This window comes from Patella vulgata, chromosome 5, assembly GCF_932274485.2.
Source record: "Patella vulgata chromosome 5, xgPatVulg1.2, whole genome shotgun sequence".
Taxonomy (NCBI): domain Eukaryota; kingdom Metazoa; phylum Mollusca; class Gastropoda; family Patellidae; genus Patella; species Patella vulgata.
This window is the reverse complement of record NC_065883.2, coordinates 7,906,623-7,933,780: the sequence shown is the minus strand read 5'-3', so window position 1 is coordinate 7,933,780 and position 27,158 is coordinate 7,906,623. Positions and strand designations below refer to the sequence as shown.

General features: G+C 36.1%; 1 protein-coding gene across 2 annotated transcripts in view; it reads right to left on the bottom strand.

Annotated features, from left to right (window-relative positions):
- Positions 1–3,147: 3,147 nt before the first annotated feature.
- Positions 3,148–27,158, bottom strand: part of LOC126822453 (transcription factor VBP) — a 31,700-nt gene continuing 7,689 nt past the window's right edge. Inside the window, exons 1-2 of one of the 2 annotated variants that reach the window (XM_050551385.2) lie at positions 17,143–17,354; positions 3,148–11,792 (exon numbers count right to left, since the gene is read on the bottom strand). In XM_050551385.2, coding sequence (XP_050407342.1) covers positions 10,650–11,732 — 1,083 coding nt within the window. In that variant the 5' untranslated portion in view covers positions 11,733–11,792; positions 17,143–17,354 and the 3' untranslated portion in view covers positions 3,148–10,649. Of the gene's footprint in view, positions 11,793–17,142; positions 17,355–27,158 lie in introns of those variants that run through there. The other variant, XM_050551386.2, reaches the window with a different exon arrangement.

Sequence of the window (27,158 nt, the reverse complement as noted above, 5' to 3'; positions counted from 1 at the left end):
GTTACCAAGTTATTTTTCAGCGGAAATATTTAAACATACATTCTGCAAGAGCTAAATCTGCCTATCGCAGGTCTTTCTTTAGGCCTGAAATGTTATCTAAATTATTAATTAGACATTAATTAACTTATCCAGATCGTAATCAACTCTAAATGCCATCGCTAGTCTGCGATATTTAGCGGATTAGAATACATTTTGGGAAAAATAATTCAACGTAAAAATGGATAATCGAGACTTTGTTTTCTATCGTACCGACTTTAGTAATGATGATTGAGGCTAGCCTAAAATTCAAAAGCTAATATCTCGGTTCAGAGGGGAGCAATTTGAATGTAATTTTAAGCATATTCTGTTTACGTTGTCTATTTTTTAACCATTATAGCGAGAACCGTCAACTTTTTATCTAATCTCCCAAAATGTCCCTTTAAATAATATTGGAATTATTTTCATCTATATTCCTTTAACACAAATATAAAATTATATTTTAATATTTTTCGAATTAAGAGTACGGTTTATTCGAAATGTATATTCCATTATTGTCGATTTATTGCGACACGGTAACCACGGTGGCTCAGCGATGCAGGGTTCGATCCAGGTGTTAGCCGAGAAACTTGCCCAGCCTGGGTTCCTTTTGTTCGTTCGGATGGGACATAAACCGAGGTTCCTTGTACACGTTTTCTTGCACGTAAAAGAACCCTTGACAGTTGGAATTCGAAATAAGAGTAGACCGTAACGTAGCTACCTGGGCATAGTTGCCCCTACAGCACACTGTATGGCGTATGCCCATCTTCGTTATCCCAGTTGGTGCAGAACGGAGGGCCTGACAAGGACAGCTGTCAAGTCCTTCGGATGAGACAAAAAACCGAGGTCCCGTGTATACATTGGAATGCACGTAAAAGATCCCTTGGCAGTTGGAATTCGATATAAGCGTAGGCGATAGTGCCGCTGCCCGGGCAAAATTTCCCTCATAGCACACTCTAGGGCGTATGCCATTCTTCATTAGCCCAGTATAGTAGCAGAACAGTAGGACGTTAAACCCCTTTTCATTTCATTTCATTTCATTTCATTAGCCCAGTTGTTGCAGCAAATTGTTACGTTAAACCCCATTTCATTTCATGTGTATTAACATTTTTTATGATGATTTGTTGTTTGTAATTAACAGGCCCCGAGTTTACAAAGTAAAAACAGACTTAGATTAAGAATTTACTCAACTTTTAATCACTGTTTATGAGAAATATCTTTGTTCCAGAAACACAAAACTTTGCACATAGTTTCTTATTGATGTAATTGATACATTAAAATAACAAAAGTTTTATAAAGAGTTATATTTTAGTTAAAATAAAACGAACAATTCAGAGTAAGTCTGTGAATATTTTGTGAACTCCGGGCCAGACTATCGCAGCAATTTAATTTAATCTCCCAAATCTAAGTTCTGACTCAAATCAATCAATCTGAATTTATCTTTGGGACCGCGGAAATTGAGGGGTATAATTGTTCAGGTGGGACGATCAGGGCCGTAAGTAGCTCAGAGCAACGAGGGGGCGGGAACGAGCAACGAGGGGCGGAAAGTGTTCTCAGGGGTTCTGTAAAATTGACGGACATTGTATATCTATTTTTTTATGCACCTACCCCCCCCCTCCCCCAGTTACGTGCCTGGGGACGATTTTAAAACTGATTTTAGAATGTTCTATGTGTCTTAAATATTGGATATCGGGAGGTCGTATATTCACGGTAAAATAATAACATGGTCATTATTGATAGAAATGGACCAATATTAAACCGTTCTGGTTAGTGAGCCAGCGCCTTTACTCACTGAGCATGACGTCATCGTAGCCATCTTGGAAAATCTCCAAGTTCGTTAATCGATGTGCAACTGTCCAAGGAACAAGTCTGCCGAGTTTCATGTCGATCGTACTTCAGTTGACGGAGGCTTCAGCTTTTTTTTTTTCGAAGACAGTCGTCCCAAAGAACTAGACAATGAGTAGCGCTAGGCGGCGACCATTTCCTCATCCAAACATTTCCTAGTGTATCAATATTAAATGAAATGAAATCGGGTTTAACGTCCTACTGTTCGTTAACGACAGGGCTAATGAAGATAAGGCCTGCCAAGGACAGCTGTCTAGTCGTTAGGATGGGACGAAAAATCGAGGACCCGTGTATACATTCCCTTGGCAGTTGGAATTCGATATAAGAATAGGCCATAGTGCCGCTGCCTGGGCAAAATATCCCTCATAGCACACTGTATGGCGCATGCCAGTCTTCATTAGCCCAGTTGGAGCAGAACAGTAGAACGTTAAACCCCATTTTATTTTGCTACTGAAGATGGGGATATTCCATACAATGTGCTATGAGGGAAAATTTATCCGGACAGCGGCGCTATGGCCTACTCTTATATCGAATTCCAACTGTCAAACGTTCTTTTATGTTCACGAATAGACCACCGTCCTTCGTCCTGCACCACTGACAAGTGTCAACCAGCCACAAATTCCCGAGTAAATTTCCCTGTCAACACCGGGAGCTAACTCCAGACCTGCAGACTAACAAACCAGCGCCTCATTCACTGAGCCACTAATGCCGATAAGCACCAACCCACCAAGATGGAACATAAATAAATCATTTGCACCAATTTTATAAAAAGACAATATTGGTGTCAAAAATTCTCCCGTATTTCAGTTATCACTCGTCACTTCAGTCAATTATATAGAAGGATGTCTCGTGTTTTCCTTTTTGCTTTGGTCACCTCCGTTTCTTGAAATCTTCATTACGCATCTATCGTAGCAATGATCTCTGTGTTAAAATAATATTTGGAACATGTTTAACCAGTTCCATAACATAATATGTGATAATAACTGACAGCATTATTGTCCTTTAAACACGCATCATCCCAGGTCTGTGACAAATGACAGCGGGGGCTAGTTTCTTTTTTCTTCTTTTTTTTTTTATTAAAATGCAAAACACGCATCATTACTTTTGATCAATTGCACCAATATTATAGAACCCGCATCGGAGCATGTCTAGTCCATAATAAGCAGTAATTGGTTTCGTATAAGGGTTTCATCTCATCCCACCGCCCTAGGCACGACGCACATGTTAATTAAAGGAAAGAATTTAAAATAAAAAACACATGAATATTTTATTTTTAATTATTTTATTTTGAATTCTCATGGACAGGAATAAAATGGAACAATAAATAGCATCTGTATTGTGAGGTAGTGTTTTATTGAATGATAATAATGAATCTGCGCACGCACAACAAGGCAGGTAGGCTATCACATGATGTCATTCTAAAAATAGAGATGATAAAATGAAAGTAGTAAAAAAAAAAACAAATCACACATGCACTTTATATAACATGAATTAAGTTGAATTGAACAGTGAAACTAGAACTATGAAGTAAATAAGTAAAGGGCTACAAGTTAAACTAAATAGATAAAAAAAAAAATAATCAAAAATCTAGAATTCATTGAACTTTATACACAGCATATTCAGTTTTATTTTGAACAAGGCAGCCTTGAAATATAGAATGCGTTTTACTTTATAAACCGAATATTCAGTTTTATTTTTAAAAGGGCAGCCATGAAAGTATCATGCAAAAATCTAGTATTCGTTTTACTTTATAAACCGAATATTCAGTTTTATTTTTTTAAAGAGCAGCCATGAAAGTATCATGAAAAAAATCTAGAATTCGTTTTACTTTATAAACAGAATAATTAGCCTTGAAAGCGTCATCTATCAATCTATAATTAATTTTACTTTTAAAGCGCATCATTGACAGTGTCATATAACTTTATAACCCGATCATCCAGTGTTATTAGTAAATGGACACCCTTTAAAATGTCATCAAAAATTTAGAATTACTTTAGTAGGCGACCTTGAGAACATCATTAAGTTTATTTTTGAACCATATATGGATTCTACTCTAGGCGATCGCTGACAACATATCACGTTATGGACTTCATGAAATAATCAGATTGAATTTCCTGTTCTGTATGCGGAATAACGCGGCCGCCATTAGATCGGGGAGAATAGATGACGTCATTTTATGACATTTATAACCAACTAGCTTTCAAACAATCGGTGATCATTAGGCAAGCAATTATTGCATAAATGATATTAGGTGATGTGACGTAATACTATTTTGAATATCCGGAATTGATGACGTAGGTTATAATTAAATTCGAATGTAAGTAAATATTATAGTATGTGGAATAAATTACTTGATGAAATGTCTTATAAATATAATTTATAGTTGGTTTAACATAGATTATGATAAAGTATCGTTGTACACATGTTAAAATGATAAAACTGGGACTTACGTCACGAAATCTTAAACTAAAATATGTTAAGGAAGTAGCCATTTCATTGGTTGAGGGTTAACGTTGTAGCTATAATTATAGCACTTAGCCAATGAAAAGCAAGAATTCTTAAAATATTTTAGTTTAAGTTTCATGAATAAGGGCTCGGTTTTATTTAAAGAGACAATACAACTATAGTGAAAACAATAGAATCACATTTGTCATAAATGGTTATTAAACATTAAAATTTAGAAGGAATAAATATGACGTAAATAAATCAAATAAATCCACGGCTGTCCTAAAAGCACACCTTATTAAATTTTCTACACGATGTTTCCTGGTTGTATAGGTCATAAATTTGTCGGCAAAGTCAACAGAAAGGTTGTGGTTTGCTCGAATATTTTCTTCTTTTAGGAGAGACTTTTGACAATGGCAATGCACGGCAATCAGGATATTACAAAGAACGGTTTTAATTTATTACTTAACTTCACACACGTATAGCCTTTCAAAAATGACAAAACTGTCGGCGTTACTTTTTCGTAATTATTCACGCCCTCTGGTAATTTTTTTTTACGAATTTTTAAATTCAAATTTAAAATTTGAACCATTAGTATTGGTTTCGTGTCGATATCCTGAATCTCGTGCAACCCACACGATTCAATTTAGCAATAAGTAATATAGTACGATAAAACAATAGCTCGTGTTTTCCAGTCGGAACTATAAGACAAGTTGCAACTATTGATTACACGTGGCTTCAAGATAACGCCTTCATCTGTAAATGATAGGTCAGCTGGCGTTGCCAGGATACCAAAATGATGGACGTTTGGTTTTTATGTCTGAAAACTAATTAGAGTTAGCTTTGACAAATGGTAAAAGTAATCTGTTTCTTGATATCTATTCTATAGCCACGTTTGTCCAGTAAGGAAACTTATAATTGATACAAAAACGTCTAAAAATTAGATTATCACTGGTAATAATTTTAATATTTCAAATTCGGTCAATAGCATTCAGAGAAAACTCGGGTTAAGTACAAGTGAAGTTACTTCCGGTTAAATGGTTTTAAATTATTATAGAAGCGTACAGCACTCACAATCTGATTAAAGTACAGATTTATCTTTCGTTTCGTTTTTTATATACATTCGATGGCCTACGTGTAGTAATGACAAGTAAAACGAAAATTTGAACAATAAAAAACGAAACGAACCGAAAAGGATCTGAGTTTTAAACAGATTGAAAGCACTCACCGTTACAATACAGTAAAAATCATTAAGATGGAACATGTATCTATTGGTGGTCTTTTCCTCGAAATGTAAAATCATTTTGGAATGATCCCTAATTACGATAAGTGATATTTCATGGATGTTTCAATAACTTAAATGTTTTCACGAAAATGCCAATATATCGTCCTAGTTCGTCATAGTAACCAAGGTATAAATGCTCTTTTAAGCTCATGGAGGGTAGATATGCCTGAACGGTTTCGAACAAGTTCTAAAATGAACCGATTTAACAAAATGATAACATGTTTGAACTAGGTTCGTTCCCACGTCAAGAATTTAATTCAAATTAAAGTCACTTCCGGTAGTCGAATACTCGTCGCGTGCTTCCTTCCTACAGTTATCAGAAATGTCATGTAAGGTAAGGATAGAGCGGATTTCACGACGCAATTTCTACAATTAACCTAGTAATGCATAATAAATGCACGTTAAAACAAGCATGACTATTTGACGGGTTAGAATTGTGCAGCGAATTCCGCTCCATACACGTTATCTAATTCACAGACAACTTTATTTCGAATTTAAAAATTTCCATGGGAACGACCTTTGACCCGTTTTTAAAATCACAAAAAGAATTGAAAGATATAAATATATACAGTCATAATATAAGTAGCATAACAAACAGAAAGCATTCGGTACACCCAATTATACCGTCATTGGGGCGTTCGATTCAATATGGACAATTTGTGCATTTAGAAATATCACAAGACTTTCGACAAACTTGCAACAACTTCGGGGCTTCCATAACACGATGCTTACATTCTGTTGGGCAAAATGCAATTAATCTGCAATGACAACTTCTGCGCTAATCGTGGATTCACATATACGAGCGATCCTTGTACAACTCGTTACGAAGTCCGGGTGAGTTTCCGGAAATTTAATCGAGTCGTGCCGAATAGTGTTTAAGGTAACCCAGATAAAGGAGGCCGCTAATAACAAAATCATGGTTATTCAAATATGGCCGCCGTCAACCCATGTAAGATCGAAGTTAACGTTCCCCAGTTCGACTCGAATCCTAACACACTTTCAAACACACAAATATGGGTACATTTTTATCACAGATCCGAGAATCGAACGCACCCAAACGTTGCATATCATTCTGGCAATACATGAAGAAGTACAAGAACAATAGAGAAAACTGAAGAATGATATATATAATATATGTATATATGTAGAAATAATTAAAATATACAAAATCAAACAGAGAGAGAAAAAAATCTAAAAATATTGAATATAATACATAACTAATAATGATAGCAAATGGTAATATATAATCGTATATTCTGGATTTCTTTTCGTCTGTTGAACCGACGCGATACAAGGGATTTTTCACTTCTTTATCTCATGGAATCAGATACGTATGAAATCTGGACTCCGATCAAACAAAGAAACGATATGCGGGCTTTAATTACGCTCGATTGTTTTTTTTTCTCTCTTTTCCAATTTTTTTCCGTCTGAATGAAATTTTGTGAGCCAACTGTATTTAATTATAACCATAATAAGGTAGCCATGTTTCCTCGAGCAGGTCACGAGGAGGTTACGCGACAAAGGATATAAAAGGGTTAATTCGCCGACCTCATGCTTTAAGGGCACTTAATGCTTTTTTTTTTAAATGACAAGAGGTCATAGTTCATGGGATATAGAATGTGCACGGGGTTATGTAGCGGTCAATACTCGTGGCTGTGTTATGTGCGTATCGTTAAACTATGTTTATACACTGTACGTACATGAATCACAGAGAATATAGACGCAATGAAGTGACCAGTGTAAGTTGAAAAGTTTACGAACAATAAAACCACAGGTTTGACGAACATATCTCAATAAATAAGAGCTTTTAAATGATGTGAGCATGTTGACACTGGCTTCAATTCGCCCGATTTAATCAACTTGGGTCTTTCAACAATAACCAACAATGAATCAAGATAAGAAAGAGACGTAAATCAAATATTATCATAATGGATTATAGATTTATTTTAAACTAATATCATCCACTTTCTTTTAGATTCCCTTTATTTGTTTTTTTTTTAAAATTTGTTGGTCGATTTTTTTACCTAGACGTTTTATCATTAAATTACGTATTTTATGTTCTAACGTTAAAACACCCTTTTACGTTATATCGTTAAATCACTTTGTTTTTTTACATCGACGTTCTATCCTTAAATCACGGTTTTTTTTGTTGGTTGATTTTTTTTCACATCGACGTTCTATCGTTAAATTACGTTCTAACGTTAAAACACCTTTTTACGTTCTATCGTTAAATTTTTTTGTTGGTTGTTTTTTTTTTTTCACATCGACGTTCTATCGTTAAATTACGTTCTAACGTTAAATCACCTTTTTACGTTCTATCGTTAAATCACCTTTTTACGTTCTAACAATAATGACGTAATTATCGATGTTTACGTGTCTGAAAGAACGACACTGTCGCCCCTTTAATAAAATACAATCACAACTAGGCCCTGGTTTAACGTCTTATAAAATCTGGCTTATATATTTATGTACAGTGTGTATGGTACAATTTTTGCGCAAACCCGATTTCAATTCATTCAAACAGCGCCAACGTATACCGGCCACTATATTACTAAACAACTATAGAACTAAACTAGAAGAAATGTTACAAAAACCCTGAGATTGAACCATATATCAGTGAATTACTGATTAAACACATAAACACTAACAAAACCAAAACAGATACAATACGAGCTTTAAATTAAACACGGAACAATATTCGACAAAACCACGCCCCTTAGATACACGTAAACTTTATTAGACACGTCATTACAACACATCTGTGGCCCCCCGGATCTTTTAAAACTGTTTGAAACGAAATGATAAATGGTCAGGGTGTTTGAATGGGAATGCCATTATTTCCCCGCTGACGTCATTTGTAATGGGTTATGTGTATTAAAGGTGGGGATTATCTGAATTTGTTTCCATGGAAACCCAAGCTTGTATATTTGGTTAAAATAATATCAGACAGACAAAACACAAATGAACATGATTGAGCATTCGTTTCAACACATCAAATTTATAACCCGTATCGACCACGTGATTAAAACGAACTAAAAACATTAAAATACGACCTGTTTTGGTTAAACGTCAAAATAACGTCAGCACACTGATCAGCATTGAATATTCGCTAGGCCGCTACAATTACTGATAAAGATGACATCGATGCGGCTTAATGAGCTCCAAATATTAACTTCTATCCTTCGACAAATTTTAAATTCTAAAACATTTTTTTAAGTATTAGAAAAATAATATAAATTGGTATGTAAAACGAGTAAAGGGTGTCATCCTGCCCGGACCAGTAACATCTTATGTAAACAATACACGTGACATTAAGCCAATCATTGTCGCCCTGTGATGTAACGTCATATGTTACAAGCCGTCATCTTTTACCGAGCTATAAGAAGACTTTTCACAATACCTTTATGAAACAGATTGTAACGCCAGCATCTGTTATAGAAATACTGACGCTACGTAATTACGTTATTTTTGAATAAAAAACACATACCAAATTAATAAAGAAAAATATTCACTGGTTTGCAAACATATATCACGACGTTTCAGTACGTGTTCTCTTATCGTTTCCATTTGTGCTTGAAAAACAAAGAGAACAGTCGTGGAAAAAAATGCCGTGCTATGTGTATAAACCAGTGATTGTTTTCTAAATGAATTGTGTTGTGTTTTTAGTGTGCTCAATCGACCAATAACACCCAAGGATTAAAACAAAACAATTTTCAATCCTACAAAACGTTTTTCCAGGAAAACAAAAACAGGGCGTATTCTATTGTTGATTTCTCAAAACACAATGATGAAAATAAAATAGCACTCAACATTTAATTGTGCACCAAAAAAACAGATAGATTAACCAAAACAATTATTATAATATGTACAAAATAATAGAGAATTTCAAATTTCAGTCGAAATAACAAATATAATATATAATATCTTTAATAATATAATTCTCCCAACATATTAACAACTTTACGTTTCGACTGAAATTCAAAACTTTCTTTAAACATATGAAATGGTATATTCCTTGAGTTAGAGTGAAAGATGCGTGTAAAGATAAATATATGTTATAATATAATATTAAAATCATTATGGTTTTTAAATAGATTTTCAAAATGGACCAATCAATGACGTCATGTAAGGAATTAGAGAGAATACAAGCACGTGCTGAATAAAGGATATCACCCATAAAATATATTATACAAAGTTTTTAAACAGCACGACTCGTTACCCTCGTGTATATATATATATATATATAAATAGAAAAACTATAGACATGTCAAATATTACGCTGCCTTGGTTTACAAATTCGAAATAACTGTATGGAAATATATAACCATATATGGTAATCACGTGATTCATCCACACACATGCAAAATGGTCATTTATATCCCTGAGAAGTGTTTTGTTTATATGAAACGAATTAAATGATTTCCATTAACTAATGATACAACATATAATAGCATTCAACAATCTATATTACATGTAAATTTCGTTTCTTCACTTTTCATGCATGTTTTTAAAAAAATAACTTCTAGGTTTGGTTCGTACTTTTGATTGCTACAACTAAAGAAACCAGAAAGTAGCCTTATTCAATATTCCCATTAATCGGGGTCTTCTGTTTAGAGCACTGGCGATTAGCACTGTCCAAGGCCGGGATTTATGGCACCTGTAAATGGTATGTCAAGTGTAGCACAGAAGATGCATAGTATCTAAAAATAGAACTTAGAAGAATTTGCTAGAGGGGGGAGAATCAATTGAGGTACCAGTTATGACGTCATAAGTATGGACTCGATGACGTAGTTGGTTTTTGTTTGCATAAAAAGAAAACGTAACACGTACACAACATACACAAGTAGTCCAAACATTTCATAATGTCCAGTGCAATTGAAAAATCATACAATGAACAATATCTTTGAAACTTCAAAATACAAGTAAGAGGTAGACACGGTTTCCTAGTCGGCTATCCATAATTCATACTCGAAAACAGATGATCCAAATCTCATAGTTCGTACACTTTATGACTGGACACACAAAACTACACACTGACATCCAGACACTTTTAAATATTTCAATTGTTATACAGCATACATCGGAGTCTTGCTGTTTCACTTTTTAGCGCAGCTACCTCGACCCGTAGTTTCAGATTTTCCTGTTCTAATAAAGCCGCCCGAATAGCGATCTCGTCTTCTTTAGCACGTCGAGCGTCTCTTGATCGCTTGGCAGCATCGTTGTTTTTGCGCCTCCGTTCCCAGTACGCCTCGTCCTTCTGTTCGTCTGGGAGAATACGTGGACGTCTACGACTATTGTTGGATCCTGGGGAACCACTTGTACTGCTAACCATGGTAGCACGTGCTGCTGCTAATTGAGGAGGTAATGATATATTTGATGATGGAGATGTTTGAGGGTTATTTGGTGTGGAGGGTAGAGGAGTGGTGTCGCCATTTGTACTACTACCACTGCTGCTGTTACCGTTGCTATGGCCAGAACGCTTGTTGCCATGTTTATCTCGTTCTAGAAGTTGCTGTTTATAGATGGACATTAGTTCTTCCGAACTTACCCCAAGACCCTGAAGAACACTTGTATCCATACCTGGAAAGGGCATGTACCCGGGCATACCGAAATACCCCACGGGCATCGAAAGCGCTTCTTTAGGATAAGCTTTGAAAGGACGGGAACTTTTCTGACTATTGTGAATTAGTTTTGGATCCATCATGGCTGCCATGCTGGTAGGTATATTGTTGAACACTCCGCCATTACCCATCATACCTGGAAATAGTCCCATGGCAGCCATAGCAGCAGATGATCGGCTTAAATCGTGTTTTGAATCATGGGTAATTTCTCCAGGTGAAGGGGCATTTGAATGACGATCACTGTCAGGGGATTCGGCTTTTATATGAGGAACATTTGAGCTTGTGCACGAGGATCTTGAGTCATCACTTTCCGAATGACGACGTTTACCGATGCGTTTTACCGAAAAGTCTAAAGGTCCGTCTTGGCTCATGTTATCATCGGACGCACCCATTCCGTTTTCCTCTAAATCGCGATCTCTATGGGAATGGCCGTTTGTTTTCTGTACACCATTGAGCAGGACGCTATGTCCGTTTCTTCTGGGATTACTTTCGGGAATGTCTGACTCGTCCCGTTCGTCCATTTTAGTTTTTCTTGTAGATTAAGCTTCCATTCCTATCACCATCATTGGTTTATCACGTTTCTGAAAAGATAAGAAATAACACATCTGAACAATGAGATAACTTTTAAAATTCAAAATAGAAAAATTTCTAAATTATGGATGGGCGATAATGTTGTCCACACTTTTAAGTTTGAGACTAAGAAAGTTGCTCCTTTACAGGACGGTGAGATGGGGCCGCAGCGGACTTGATCCCAATAAAACAAGACGTTGAACTAAGAAACTGACTAAATTATGGATCGGCGATAATGTTGTCCACACTTTAAGCTTAAGACTAACAAAGTTGCTCCTTTACAGGACGATGAGATGGGACCGCAGCGGACTTGATCCCAATAAAGCAAGACGTTGAACTAAGAAACTATCGGTAAATTATCAATCCGTCTACCCTGTCAACACCACATCGTTTAAATGACACATGTAATACACGAGACAATGTATGCTGGCTTTTTCTAGAACGTCTGATACCACATCCTATTTCTTTGAGAAGTTTATATAACTGACAATACAATTACCCAAGCCGACAAATGAACTATTAAATGTATATCTGTTTGAAATAAAAGTTCTGATATCTTTAATACAGAGGGAGAGATACGTAAACCGTTTCAGGCTAAGTGTGGCAAAGCAAAATCAATATTCGCCGAGTTCATATTATTAATTATTAATATTTATAATTTCTTATTACATTTGGGTGTAATAGGAGTGATTTAGACCCAATTTAGAGAGAGGGAGAGTGCGAGATAGAGAGAGAGAGAGAGAGGGAGGGACGAGGGTTAACGTCCACTCGACACAAACTAGGTCAATTTTATTTCAATAATTCGCTTGCGCGAAGGGGTCTTTAGCAGTGGGAGGAAGCCGGAGGACCCGGAGAACAGGTGACCTTGTCATTAAAGTAAACCCTAAACAATTAAGCTGAAATTAAAGGACATTTTCAAAACGTCAATTAAAACAAGAGTTGAACATTTCGTTCGTTGATCTACCTGACCGTAATCCTGTACATGTGTACGTCAGACTTTAGATAAGATGGCGGCTAGACTTTTTCCCACCGTATCACAAGATCACATGTTTAGATTATTAATTGGTTTGATAGATAACCACGGTCTAATCTAATGACGTATTTATTTGACGGGGGTATTATGTAACACCCCTTTCTCTCAATCTAGGGTTGGATGGCCGAATGGTTAGCATGTCCGCGCTTGTCATTGAGTCAACTGGCGTGGTTTCGAATCCCCGGTTGTACGTAACAAGGAGTAGGGTCGTCTGTCCATCCTCGTGGGTTTTCTCCGGGTACTCCGGTTTCCTCCCACTGCTAAAGACACCTACGCGCAAGCGAATTATTGAAATAAAATGAAACCATATATTAGTCCCAAATGACCTAGTTTGTGTCGAGTGGACGTAATGCGACGATGGTAGAGATTATTTTTTTTTCTACTATAACTATTTTACTTCCCAGTGGTCAATGTGCTGGTAAAACATAAAATGTCACAACTGGACCAAATAAGACGGGCATACGCCATACAGTGGGCTATGGGGGAAATTTTGCCCGGACAGCGGCACTACGACCTACTCTTATATCGAATTCCAACTGTCAAGGGATCCTTTACGTGCACGCCAATGTGTACACGGGACCTCGGGTTTTCGTCCCATCCGAATGACTAGACAGTCGTCCTTGTCAGGGAGTTGCTTAACAGTATATTGTTCGGCTTAAATACAAGAATAGGATCTTGTCGTTCACCTGAAAACAATCTCTGATACTACTCCAGCTGATGTTTACACGAGACCTCGGGTTTTCGCCCTATCCGAACGACTATACAGTTTTCCTTGTTCACCTGAAAACAATCTCTGATACTACCCCAGCTGATGTTATATATTGACATATACTGTAAATGTTATATAAAAAAAAGAACATTTCAAACTTACTTGAATCACTCAAAATGAAAAATGAAAAGTACTTTAGCGTGTGAACTATTACAAATATATTGTAAAGTTCAATGTGTACTGTATAATAGTGGGTTGAATAACTTCGTCATACGTTAAGAAAAAAAATGGGCTGAATTGAATTGAATAACAAAAGTACGTTCTTTGCCCTCTATTGAAGAATACCTTACACAATTTTTTAACACAAAAGCTGAAATACCGTAACTAGTATAAATATACACTGTAACAAACCGTGTGTTCATTTTAACACGGCATTGGACGAAATGGATCAGTTACCTAGGACAATATAGTGTAAGTTCTAAAACGGCGAAACTAGACCGCTTCCGCTTCCTAAATTAAAGCGTCATTGGCCTCCACATGCCGATATGATTCTTGACGGACGACGTGGGTGGAAGTGGCAAATCATGTCTTAATATATATGGTCTGCAAAAGTAATATTATGTGCTTTATTTGTGAAATCATACAGATCATTCATATCAATCTTAAAGTTAGGTGGGTCTAAGACGGATCCACGTGGAACACCTTTCAATAGTTTGAATGAAGCACTCCCACAAGACTGAATAGTGTACATGTATCTATTTCAATCCTGAAAAACAACATCAACGAGACGCATGTTTGGTTTTACAGTGTCAACATCATAATATTATTTACTTATTCAAGTAAAATCACACGCTTGATAGACTAAATACAAGAACCATTAAATATTACTTCACAAAAAAACCTCATACAAAAATAAAGTTGTGTCACGTTTTGTCATTTCAACCCTAGCGTGAATAAAAGTATAATCAATATATATACATATAAAGTAGATAAAGTACAAATATATGAATAGAACACTATAAAGACACGATCAACTGTGATATATGTTTACCCTGCGTAGAATCGAAACACGTAACACGGATCCACTGAATAAATAAATAAATGGGAAATTTTGCTAAATACCCCTAGTTTCGCTTCCTTAAAATAACTATGCGTGATATGCATTTTTAGGAGTATATCAAATTTATCACGGCTTAAACGTCGCTATTTTAATTAATTTTACAAATAAACACGGCAACGGCGTTTTTACACACTTAGTCTTTAATTATAGTAGCATATCTGGGGCGGATCCAGGAATTTTTGCAGGAGAAGGTTTGCCAGGTTCCTGAGAAAATGTATCCCCCCCCCCCCACTCGGCTTGAAGTTTTTTGAGAAATACATTGGACTCTATCGTCATTTTGGCGTATATTACATACACATTGATCTTTTTAAAAAGAGAAATCCAACATCCTGCTTGACGTCAATTTTTATTATGAATTAATACGATGACATTGTGATTCAATTTTATTGATGCAATGCATTAATTGTGATATCACATATGTTTATATCATTATCTCGGGCTTTGAGTGCCCATCCTGTCGCACCATCTGACGATAAAGGAAAAAGCACAATTATGAAACTTTTCTCATAAAAAAGGTTGTTTTACAAAAAAATTTATCTAGCTGAGATGGAATTTTTAATTCGTCATAATTTTGCAAATACCCCACGGAAATGAACTTTCTGTGGGCTGATATTCCTATCAGAAGCGAAACTTTCACAATATGTAGTTTGCAAGTAATTATATAGCGCTAACATCACGTTCGAAGTCTTTAATTCAAAACAGGTGAAACCAAAAGCCAACGAGTAAAGATTATACGAAACGCATGTCCGTTTATTTTTAGACCTTTACCAGTATAATAAAAGCAGGCGTTTATTACGTTGCGATTACAAAAGTGTTATTTTCCTACATAACTAATTAACCCATGATCTATAAATAGGACATTTACCCACGTGATACGACAATGACATAAGCATTAAAATTAATCCACTGATAACAAAATAAAATAACCCTATAACAAAAAATAATACAACAACTAATAAAGTGAATACATTTACAATATTTTATAGAAATCCCCCAACAAACATCCATTAACTTCTATAATTACTCGAAATTGATTTTATATTTTTTTATTTGTTTTATCTAACGATATTACATCATGTAACACGTGACCGCGACACGTCAAAGCTGACACCAAGCTATCAATCGCCGATGAAATATTTGTCCATTGGGCCATCATTAGGCTAAGTAAAGAACTACTTAAAAACAACTTTTCTGAATACTTTTTCATCATATTTATACATGTTACGTCTTGTCCATGACACTTTACCACTATAGAGCCGGATTAAGCTCTCATGGAGTAGATACAAGATCAAAGTCTGTAAACGTCCAATGTCCACTGTGTTACTGTTACCTAAATATAATGTTAACCAAGATAGGTTAAACATTACCATAACATATTATTTAAGGTACAAAAGATTTTTTTTAGACCTGTTGTTGTTCTGTTGTCGTTTTTATTTTCATTATCTTAGCGCACGCGCAGGGGTCTTTCCTGTGGGAGGAAACCGGAGTACCCGGAGTAAACCCACGAGGTTGAGAAGGGGTCCCTATCTCCAAGCCACATACGCTCAAACAAGGCCAGCGATCGTAACCACAACCGCAAGCTAGAGGTAACCGACCAGGTAGAGCTCGAAGCGCGACACTCTAGACCACTAGACCATCCCCCCACCCCCTCCCTCTTTTAGACCTGGCGTGGGTGCCCCTTTAATAGTGGTGCCCCTGGCTGTAGCCATGTCGGTGTGCCTTTTAATACGCCCCTTCTTACTACTATCAAGATAACACAAGGTACAATTTTATGGATACACAATTACTGAGTTTAATACTAAACGATGTTTTGACGAGTATACTCTCATCTTTATCAAGCCAATGATACAGGTATGTGAATAGTAGGCAAATATATACAGAATATGCAACAAAAATAACAATCAAATACAATTAAAACTTAACACCTTTGATTAGGGGGCCATTACAACTAAACCTATACAAATGAAACTCTAAAATTCTACCCTGTGTTAATATGTTTAATTACTAAATGCCAATCAAAGAAGATATACTGTTCAGTAACAGTTATTATTGATATAATTCACGACACACAGCTGGTCATACTTTCAATAGAAGTCGTCGTGTTGCTCAACACTATGAAACACGTCCACAGACTGTTTTTAAAATATAAATTTCTGAAATAAAATGTTTTATTTTATGATCAGTAGTGGAATACCGAGTTTTATCAGTGAAATAAAAGTGTTATTCCACTGGCTAGAAGCGGACAAAGTAGTCCATGTTGTTTTTACCTAAAATAATTGTAAAATCATAAAATAAATAGAACATTTGTCGTTTTGTCGTGAATAACATATTTTATTTCATCTCTAAGCAAGAAAACATTTATATTTTCACTCATGCTACGCATTCGTGAAAATATAAGTTTTCTTGCTTCTCGATGAAATAAAATATGTTATTCACTCTAAAACAACAAATATCCTCTATATATCATACACGTGCATGTTATGTTATTTTATTACGTACCAAGATTCCATGGTGATCGCTAGCTCGGCTCGTGCTTAATTACGTATATATGTATACATGTATCAGTACTGGACGTCAATCAATGTAAACTTCAACCATTCGTCGTCCACCTCGGGTCCGGACTCGTTCGTTCAATATTTGTTTTTGTCCCGTTATTGTAGACGAGTCAAAGATGTTTGCCTAGTGTCTTAACAACCCGATTACACGTAACTTAGATAACAAAAACTAACGATTGACTTGACCGACTTTTTCTCTATACTAATCATGACGTAAAAGCTTTTAAATAAAATATCAGTATTATACATATATATATATATATATAGTAGGGAGTGGCTGTAGAAGTATTACGACTACCATATATATACACTATACATAAACACTGTCATGCAAATACCATTACAAGCCTAGCCTTTATAGAGTAATTCAATACGCTTTATACAACATTAGTCAATAATGACGGCCATGAACTCACAGTAACGGTAATAAAGAAACGATTCGTCTTAAAGTGGCGATCTCACCCATCACCTTAAACAACCGACCTCAACTTAAAGAGACTGCTTCATACGTCACCTTAAACATACATTATGCAAGAGCTAAATTTGCCTATCGCAGGTCTTTCGTTAGGCCTGAAATGTTATCTAAATTATTAAATAGAGATTCATTAACTTATCCAAACCATAATCAGCCATCGCTAGCCTGCGATATTTAGCGGATTGGAATACATTTTTTGAAAAATAATTAAACGTAAAAATCGACAATTGAGACCTTTTTTTTTATTGTACCGACTTTAGTAATGATGATCGAGACTGGCTCTTCTGGAATGGAAAATTTCTCATGACCGATTTTTCTGCGATTTCACCCTCGGTGGAAGCTCGTGGTAAGCTCCATTAACTAGCGAACGAACGAACGAACGAACGAAGACCGTCACTTTAGATGGGGATTGGTGAGGTAACTTGAACTTTATCCAATATTTAATCAAACGTCAGAGATAACAATAGCATACTTAGGCTGTTTAAACAATGGTGCTTGCATTAAACAACATAATTTAAAACAAAAAATCATCATAATTTCTATCTAGAGAAGGAATGTTATTATCGATTATTGGTTTTCATAATGTATTGTAATATATAAATTTAATGATTGTATCATTGTTAGTAATGCACTCTTAAAAGGTAACGGAAATGGGTTCGGGTGAGGTATTTGGGTTTTTATTTATACAAATGGATCGTAACTAGACGAATCTAAATTACTCAATAATAAATATTTTTTCTTCGCGCAAATCGCGGGTTATTTGGTTCATCTGTCAATAAGAACGTGTACATGTATAAATACATCGTATTTATTAGTCAATTAGAACATTCAGTGAAGTATAACCTCCTCTTTATATTAAGTTATAATTCATATAATTACATATAATTATATAACGGCAGTGTTCAATTACATTTTTCTCATTTTTTGGTTTCTATAGTAAATAAAACACATCTTTTACTTGTGTTCCTTGAACGTGTACATGTCCGTGATATCAAATACACTCAAAAAATAAATTAACGACGTCTAAGTCCTTTTTTTTAAAATAGATATATTATTATATTCAAGTTCATTTTCCTTCTATTTTGGTTTCTATAGTATAACACGTTTTATGAGGTTTAAACATTTAATTTTACACATTTTACTTCTATTCCTTATACATTAAAAAATAAATTAATGGTATATTTCCATATTAATGACATCTTAATCTTTGTTGTTTTAAACGTATAATAAGTTAAGTTGCCAAGAAACGATAATTATGCTCAATAGCAAGCTTTGTCGCTCAATTCGTATTAGGAATGAAATATTAGCACTTCCGAATGGAAACCATTGCCGCGTGATGGTTCATAAGGCAATTAAAGGCAATAACTCGAGAAACGGCAGATTTGTTGTTCAATTCATAATGAAATACTAGCACTTTCGGGTGAAAATCACTTCCACTAGTTAGTAAGCCTATTCCATGCGATCTTTAAGCAATAACTCTAGAAACAGTATCTTTGCCGTTCAATGAAATATTTTGGACGAATACCTTCTCCCGCTACTCCCACTAGATGGTTCATAAGATTATTCAAGGCAATCTCCCGCTACTCCCACTAGATGGCTCATAAGATTATTCAAGACAATCTCCCGCTACTCCCACTAGATGGTTCATAAGATTATTCAAGGCAATCTCCCGCTACTCCCACTAGATAGTTCATAAGGTTATTCAAGGCAATCAAGAACAATAACTGTTGAAATAGTAACCAACTAGAATTTTAATTCAACCTTCTTTAAAATATTATAGTTCAGTTACCTCTCGTCTTAACGGATTACAATGAAAGCTCGTGAGAGGTCGCCCACGCGTCACAAGTAAACTAATAATAACCCAATCCAGAGAATCTCTGTATTTCACAAACTGATTAAAATACACAATATTTCGTTTCGTTTTTTTATATTCTCGATGGCCTACACGTAGTAAAGACAAGTAAAACGAAATTTTGAACTATAAAAACAAAACGAAATAGGATCTGTGTTTTAACCAGATTGTGTAATCCACAGTTTCCACTTAAGTTTTCCGGTTTCCTCCGACTGCTAAAGACCCCTATGCGCAAGCGAATTATTGTAATAAAATTAAACCATATGTTAGTCCCGAAATGACATAGTTTGTGTCGAATGGACGTTAAACCCCACCTCTCTCTCTCTCTCTCTCTCTCTCTCTCTCTATTTCTGAATCACGTCAACGATAAACGTGCTATTCTAAATTACTTTAAACAAAATAACTTAAGATAAATCTAACAAATTTGTAGAAGAAACAAATGACCATTTATCACTCTAAAAAACCAAAACAGATTAGTGTGGGCGAATATTTAGTCGATTTATAATACGATGACACCAACGTGATGGTTTCTTCCTGTTCCTTGGTAAGTACAAGGTGAATGTTTACTATTGGGAAACGTTTATTTTCCATCACGACAGTTGATTTTGTTCCCCGATAATAGTCATACAGTCTCTGATCTTCATTTGAATGGTTAAATCCTTTGGCATTTTCCGACGTGGTTTCCCCTTTTCAGTGGTGCAGGACAGGGGGCCTGACTAGGACAGCTGTCTAGTCGTTCGGGTGGGACGAAAAACCGAGGTCCCGTGTACACATTGGCATGCACATAAAAGATCCCCTGTCAGTTGGAATTTAAAACTCCCATTGGTGTTACTTTCTCAATTCATCATGCAACGAAAACCGGTCGTGTAACTAAAACAAATAGATCTTCAAACAAGTTGGATCTAATTTAAAGTAAATCGCCAGTTGTGTTTAAAAGATACAATTAATACATAGCATGGGTAACAGAACAACCAACACCTCCCCACCCCCCACTAAATCCCAACATCAACATCTCCCACCCAAACCCAACATCCCTACTCTCCCAGCAAAGCTTTCCCGCTAAACTCACTGAATTATCTTTAAAAACACTGACCCATCAATAAAGTACATTTCACGTAGTTCTGCCTTGAATCTGTTATTGTAGTACACTACATTACAGGGGGGTTGGGTGGCTGAATGGTTAGCGTGCGCGCGCTGTATCATAAAGTCTGTCATTGAGTCGATTGGCGTGGTTTCGAATCCCCGGTTGTACGTGACAAGGAGTAGGGTCGCCTGTCCAACCTCGTGGGTTTTTCCCTGGGTCCTCCGGTTTCCTCCCACTGCTAAAGACCCCTACGCGCAGGCGAATTATTGAAATAAAATTAAACCATACGTTAGTCCCGAAATGACCTAGTATGTGTCGAGTGGACGTTAAACCCCATTTCTCTCTCTCTCACACTACATTACAAGGAGTAGGTAGGGTCGCCAGTCCAACCTTTTAGGTTTTCTCTGGGTCCTCCAGTTACCCCCCCCCCCCACTGCTAAAGACCACCTTTATTGAAATAAAATTGAACTATATGTTAGTCCGGAAATGGCCTGGTTTGTGTCCGGTGGACGTTACCCCCCCCCCCCCTCTCTCCAGATATAATGTTTCCTGATTAAACGTTCGTTGTATTAAAATTCCCCCTAGTTCTCCCTTGAATCTGTTTTTGTATTACCGGTCGATCAATAATGGACAAGTTCTAAAAGGTTGAATAATTCTCTTTCAACCACCATAATGACGAATATATTAACTTATATAATTATATCCACAATCGCCTGTACTTTATTTAAAATAAAATGTCACTGGTGGCAGAATGATAACATCTCAAGATCTTTTCCTCGGGCATATTTCCACAGAATTCTGAATAGAATAGGATCTGAAACAGGGTTTGACGTCCTACTTTTCTCGGCCAACGAGGTTAAGACGCCTACTCTTCATTGATACCATATGTCAAGGGTTCTTTTACGTGCATTCCCGCGAATACATGGCTGAACCTCGGTTACTAGCCCCATCCGAACAACTAGACATATTCTCACTAGGATACCTGTCTACGCCACCAGGATCCCTGCCCTAACCCTTATAGTATCTGAGTTGTTATCACGTCGAAATGATCCGCATTACAAGATTAAACTTTTATTTGGGGCATCATTTCTCAAACTTTCTATTGTATTTGTAACTTAAATCTGGGCTTGATTCCCCGGCTGTACGTAACAAGGAGTGGGGTCGCCTGTCCAACCTCGTGGATTTTTCTCCGGGTCCTCCGGTTTCGTCCCACTGCTAAAGACCCCTACGCGCAAGCGAATTATTGGAATAAAATTAAACCATATGTTAGTCCCAAAAAGACCAAGTTTGTGTCGAGTGGACGTTAAACCCCATCTCTCTCTCTCTCTCTCTCTCTCTCTCTCTCTCCATTAACTAGACAAGTAGGTCTTCACCTGCTCTAGATGTTATATAAGGGTTAAATGATCAGATGGTCAAATTCTGTTTACTACAAACCACAATCAACACTTTCTAATATATTTACACACGAAACAAGATTAACAACGTTTAAATACACAGATAATTCAAAGTTATGCAATAATCAGAGATAAGCGTATAGTAAAAGTTCAAATGTCCAAATATTATCTTTGAATGCTTGATCGGCAATGCAAAATGATCGGTTGCCAGGCAAAGAAACATTCACTTACACTAGCTAAATCGGTCGAAGCGTTCACAATTTCCATAGCATTGTGATTCTTATATAGGTAACTGTGTCGTTTACACGTTACTTAAAACAGCAGCCCATTAAGTGATTATCGGAAATCATTAAAATTTGAAAGCTAATAACAACAGTATACATAAGAGTGTAAAAATATCAAGGCAGTCGTATGCAAACTTTATCCTCTAGGACGGCTGCAAGATGTCGAAAGTGTATTACGGGCAATAAGTCTTTTAAAAAAATTTATCGGGAATCAATAGATGTCTTCACTTAAGATTTAAACCGATCCAGTAATAAGGCTAGCCATTCTGGCATCCAGACATCCATGATGGATTGGTGTAAAAGGCCCTGCTCACTGACTAGGAAGTCACGGTTTCCAGTGTTGGCCGGGAAAATTCATCGGAATGCAAGACGGTGGGCCTGGTAAGGGGGCGAAAATCCGAGGTACACGTGGACAACCTTGAAAGTTGGATTTCATCGAAGAATAGGCTGTAATGTCACTCAGAGTCTGTCTTTATTATTATCCTTTGGTGCAGGAAAGTAGAACGTCAAACCACATTTTAAAAGTATCCACAGGGCAGCGGACAGACTTACACGGATGGCAACAATAGAAAATAATGGAGAGGAGATCTATAGGATTCTGCCTGTTCTCCAATCCAGTTTCTGTGAATAAATATTGTTTAGGGAAAAAGGAGAAGAAAATAATGAATAAAGTTAAAATAATTGGTGTCCATGTATAGGTAACTGGGCCATTTACAAGGCACCAACAACAACGACATATGAAATAATTATTGGAAATAATTAGTTTTTGTTGGTTTATAGTTAGTTTATATAACAGTCTCTGGGGCGTCCATAGGGCATTATGGGTGGGCGAACGAACATACAGCCATTACGATATTATAGAATAATTAATAAAAAATAATCAGTGTCCCATACCTAGTATAGGGCCTACCTAGAAAGGCATACCTCAAAAAATTACCAGAAAACATGGCGAATTGTTATTGTCCCATACCTAGTGTATAGGAAAGAGAAATGCATACCTCCCAAAATTACCAGAAAACATGGCGAATTGTTATTGTCCCATACCTAGTGTATAGAAAAGAGGAATGCATACCTCCCAAAATTACCAGAAAACATGGCGAATTGTTATTGTTTCTGTTGAAACTAATTAATGGCGGTAGTCATCATGGAAAGCTATATCATAACAATGCCATAAAATCCACGGTTATTGATTATTTTAAACACAGATTTAGTTCTAATTCACCCTCGGGGAATCTTTAAATGAATCATTATCATATATTTTTCTGAAATAAATCAATTGTTTGCGAGACCATTCACAATACCAAAATATCGATTTCTTAAAAGTAGTTAGTTTAGGTATTTAAATATTTAAGAGTTCTTAGTATTTGAATATCTAAGTAAAGTAATAATGTCGCGTGTACTATTTCAGTTAAAGGGAAATTGAAAATCGAAGTTAAGTAATAACGCTGTGTGTAATATTACAGTTAAAGGAAAATTGAAAATCTAATAACTAAAATTAATAACAAACTGATCGCAAAATGAGTGCTTAATATTTCAAGAATCTTAAATATTATTTATTTCATGCAAATGTTTTATAATAATGGGCAGTTTCAACTATAATAGGCCATGTTTTATAATAATGGACATCAGAAAATATCTAGCAAACTGACCTTTCAAAACAGATTATTTTAATTTATATCTTTCACTGACTGACTGGCGTCGTCATGGTTTTCTAACATCGCTTTAGCCATCAAACATCAAGAGCCTAAGCATTTCACTTAACTCGTCGAGCAATGGGCAATCATCGACATAGAATTCGACATTATAGTCTTTTGAGCATAGAAATAAAATACATCATCCATTGTAGTCTGGAATGCATCTGTGCATTCTCAAGGCCAAACGTGCATAAAATATTAATATGACTGTTACTGGCTAGTACAAAAGATACAGGGGGTAATTTCCAGGTTTATTGTGTTCTTTGTTCTTTGTTAGATGTCCAGTCATTGGACATATAACACTGACTACAGCCAATTACTATGATTATCATAAAACTGATAATTTAAACAAATTAATTTTCATCTCAGTTCAATATTTGTTTATCATGATTTTGCATTTAAACTAAATATCAAACATATTTATAATTTAGAGAGAGATAGAGAGGAATGGGGTTTAACGTCCACTCGACACAAACTAGGTCATTTCGGGACTAACATATGTTTTGGGTTTATTTTTATATTTCAACAATTCGCTTGCGCGTAGGGGTCTTTAGCAGTGGAAGGAAACCGGAGGACCCGGAGAAAACACACGAGGTTGGACAGGCGACCCTACTCCTTGTCACGTACAACCGGGGATTCGAAACCACGCCAGATGACTCAATGACAGGCCTTATGATACCGCGCGCACGTGCTAACCATTCGGTCATCCATCCCCCCTTATAATTTAGAACAAATTAAATTTCATATTATTATTTTTTTGTATGCTTCCTATTATAAAAGGTACACGGTTATAGTTGGAGCTTCATTGCTAGGGGGGGGGAATTGTTTAGTTACCAAGGATAAACAAAATATTTAATGTATCTCATTTAACAATCCATACATCTTGTAAATTCTGGAAAATATTTACAACTAAATTAAAAGGACGTCGTAAATAGTACAGAACCGTCTTAAAAGTATATAAAATTCTATAAAAGAATCTATTATTTAGACGCTGGCCTCCTAATCACACTTAACAATCCATACGTTCTTCTAAATTTTAGAAAACACATTAAATGTAATCGTCTTAAATGAATACAAAACAAAAGGTCCATTATTCTAAATAATTAACCGTAATCATTATAGTCTATTAGCAGTTATCGGAAATCTACCCTCTTTATCGCCCACGGACCAAAAATGAATGATATCTATTCCTCTGAATCAACAATAAATAATTTCCATTTCTACCAATGCTATTGTTGTCTCGCCATAAATAACCCTCGGCCCAAGGCGAAGTATTATTTTACCTCACTACGTTCTACCGCGGCTAACCTTGATCACGTCAAGTCGTTTCATGCGTTGGCATATTGCATGTCGTTCAGCTAACCTCGGTGATTAACGGTAACTATTGACTAACGGTAGAAGAAAGTGAGCTTTCACGTGCAGTTAAGGTCGGCTGATTCAGATATATCGAACACCATCGATGTGCTGATTACATGGAATTTTTATGATTAAGACGATTGGTTTCATCCGTCATAGAAGGGGCATGCAGCTGTCTTTACTGTCTGTAGGATACTTTAATGAGTTGAAACGTTGCATTATGAATGACAGAGTTTTTACTCACTCTAAAATTCACAAGCTACCGAAGTTGATCGAGGTGAGGTTTCTCGTTCCCGAAACTCGATTAACATATTGTTACTGATGACGTTTCTCGTAGTGGCAATCTGTACACGGATGACTATTTACTTTAAAAATAATCACGTGGAGCTAATTGTAGACAAGACATCGTACGTGTCTGTATGGCCATTTGAATGTAGCGAAAATTTTGGTCAGTGAAGAACACATTCGTACTGCACTTTAGCAAATTGTTACTGGTATTTGCAATGTAGCACGGGGGGGGGGGGGGGGTCACTAGCTCTGTCATTTAGTCAACTGGAGTGGTTTCGATCCTCCGGTTGTACATAACAATGTGAAGTGTCGCCTGTCCAACCTCGTGGGTTTTCTCCGGGTCCTCCGATTTCCTCCCACTGTTAAAGACTCCTACACGGAAGCGATTTATTGAAATAAAATTAAACAATATGTTAGTCCCGAAATGACCTAGTTTGTGTCGAGTGGACGTTAACCCCCATTTCTCTCTATGAAATAAAATTGAACCATTATACCCATCTCTCTCTCTCTGTCTCTCTCTCTCTGTTCGGGGAAAAAACCGCCCCGTCGCATCGCGCACGTAAGTAGGAATCTTCGTCGCATTGCGCATTTAGCTAGCAATTAATAATAAATACCATAAAAACCTGTCTCTTAATGACTTACGTTTAGTGTTGCGCAGATGTCAAATTTCCGTTCCATTCTATCCCTGAACACAAGTTACATAGCCAACCTTTACCAGTATATTCTATTATTGTCTAAAGAGAAAAACGAGGTTCATTCGGCGGTCATCGATTAATAGCGAGAAAGAAACACTCTTCTACGTCATTATTAGGTATAAACAATATTACTGCTATAAGAGTTATAACATTACCAGCTGAAGGTGAAAGGTCACCCAAGGACATTTATTCATCATATTATTCTAACGAAATAAATCAATCCATTACTCAAGGTTTCGTGATCTGTCTCTGTTGTTTATTTCTAAAAGGGGAATATTACAATAAATATCATTACGTCGTTTTATACAAAATATATAGATAAATATCGGTTTATTTTATTATTTTTTTTCTTTCTAATTTTAAATATTTTAAAATTACCAGTACTATGGTTATGATAATAAACAATCAATACAAACATATTGTCAAAACTACAAACGGTGATAACTTGCTCCAGAATTAAGTAATTTGAATGAAATTTTCAATGTTTTCATTTTGTATTATCTATTTTTGAACTATTATAGCAAGAACGGACGGTTCTTCATCTAAATCTTACATAATTCATCTTTAATAACCCAGTACTTGTTACTCCCTAAATGAGTCATGCTGGACATTAATTTATCTTCTAAAACAACAGGTGCGTTGCGTTGACGTGCTGGTCAAGGATCGAAATAGATTTCCAACCTCATATATTAAACATCCTATCGTTATGCGAATAGGGAAGACCGGGGCTTATATATTGGAAACAAAACAAGTTCGATATAAAACTTGAAAAAGTTCGTGCCTTATCTAATATTTCGACCACCGACATCTCGTTTTGTCCAAGAAGCATTTTTACCCT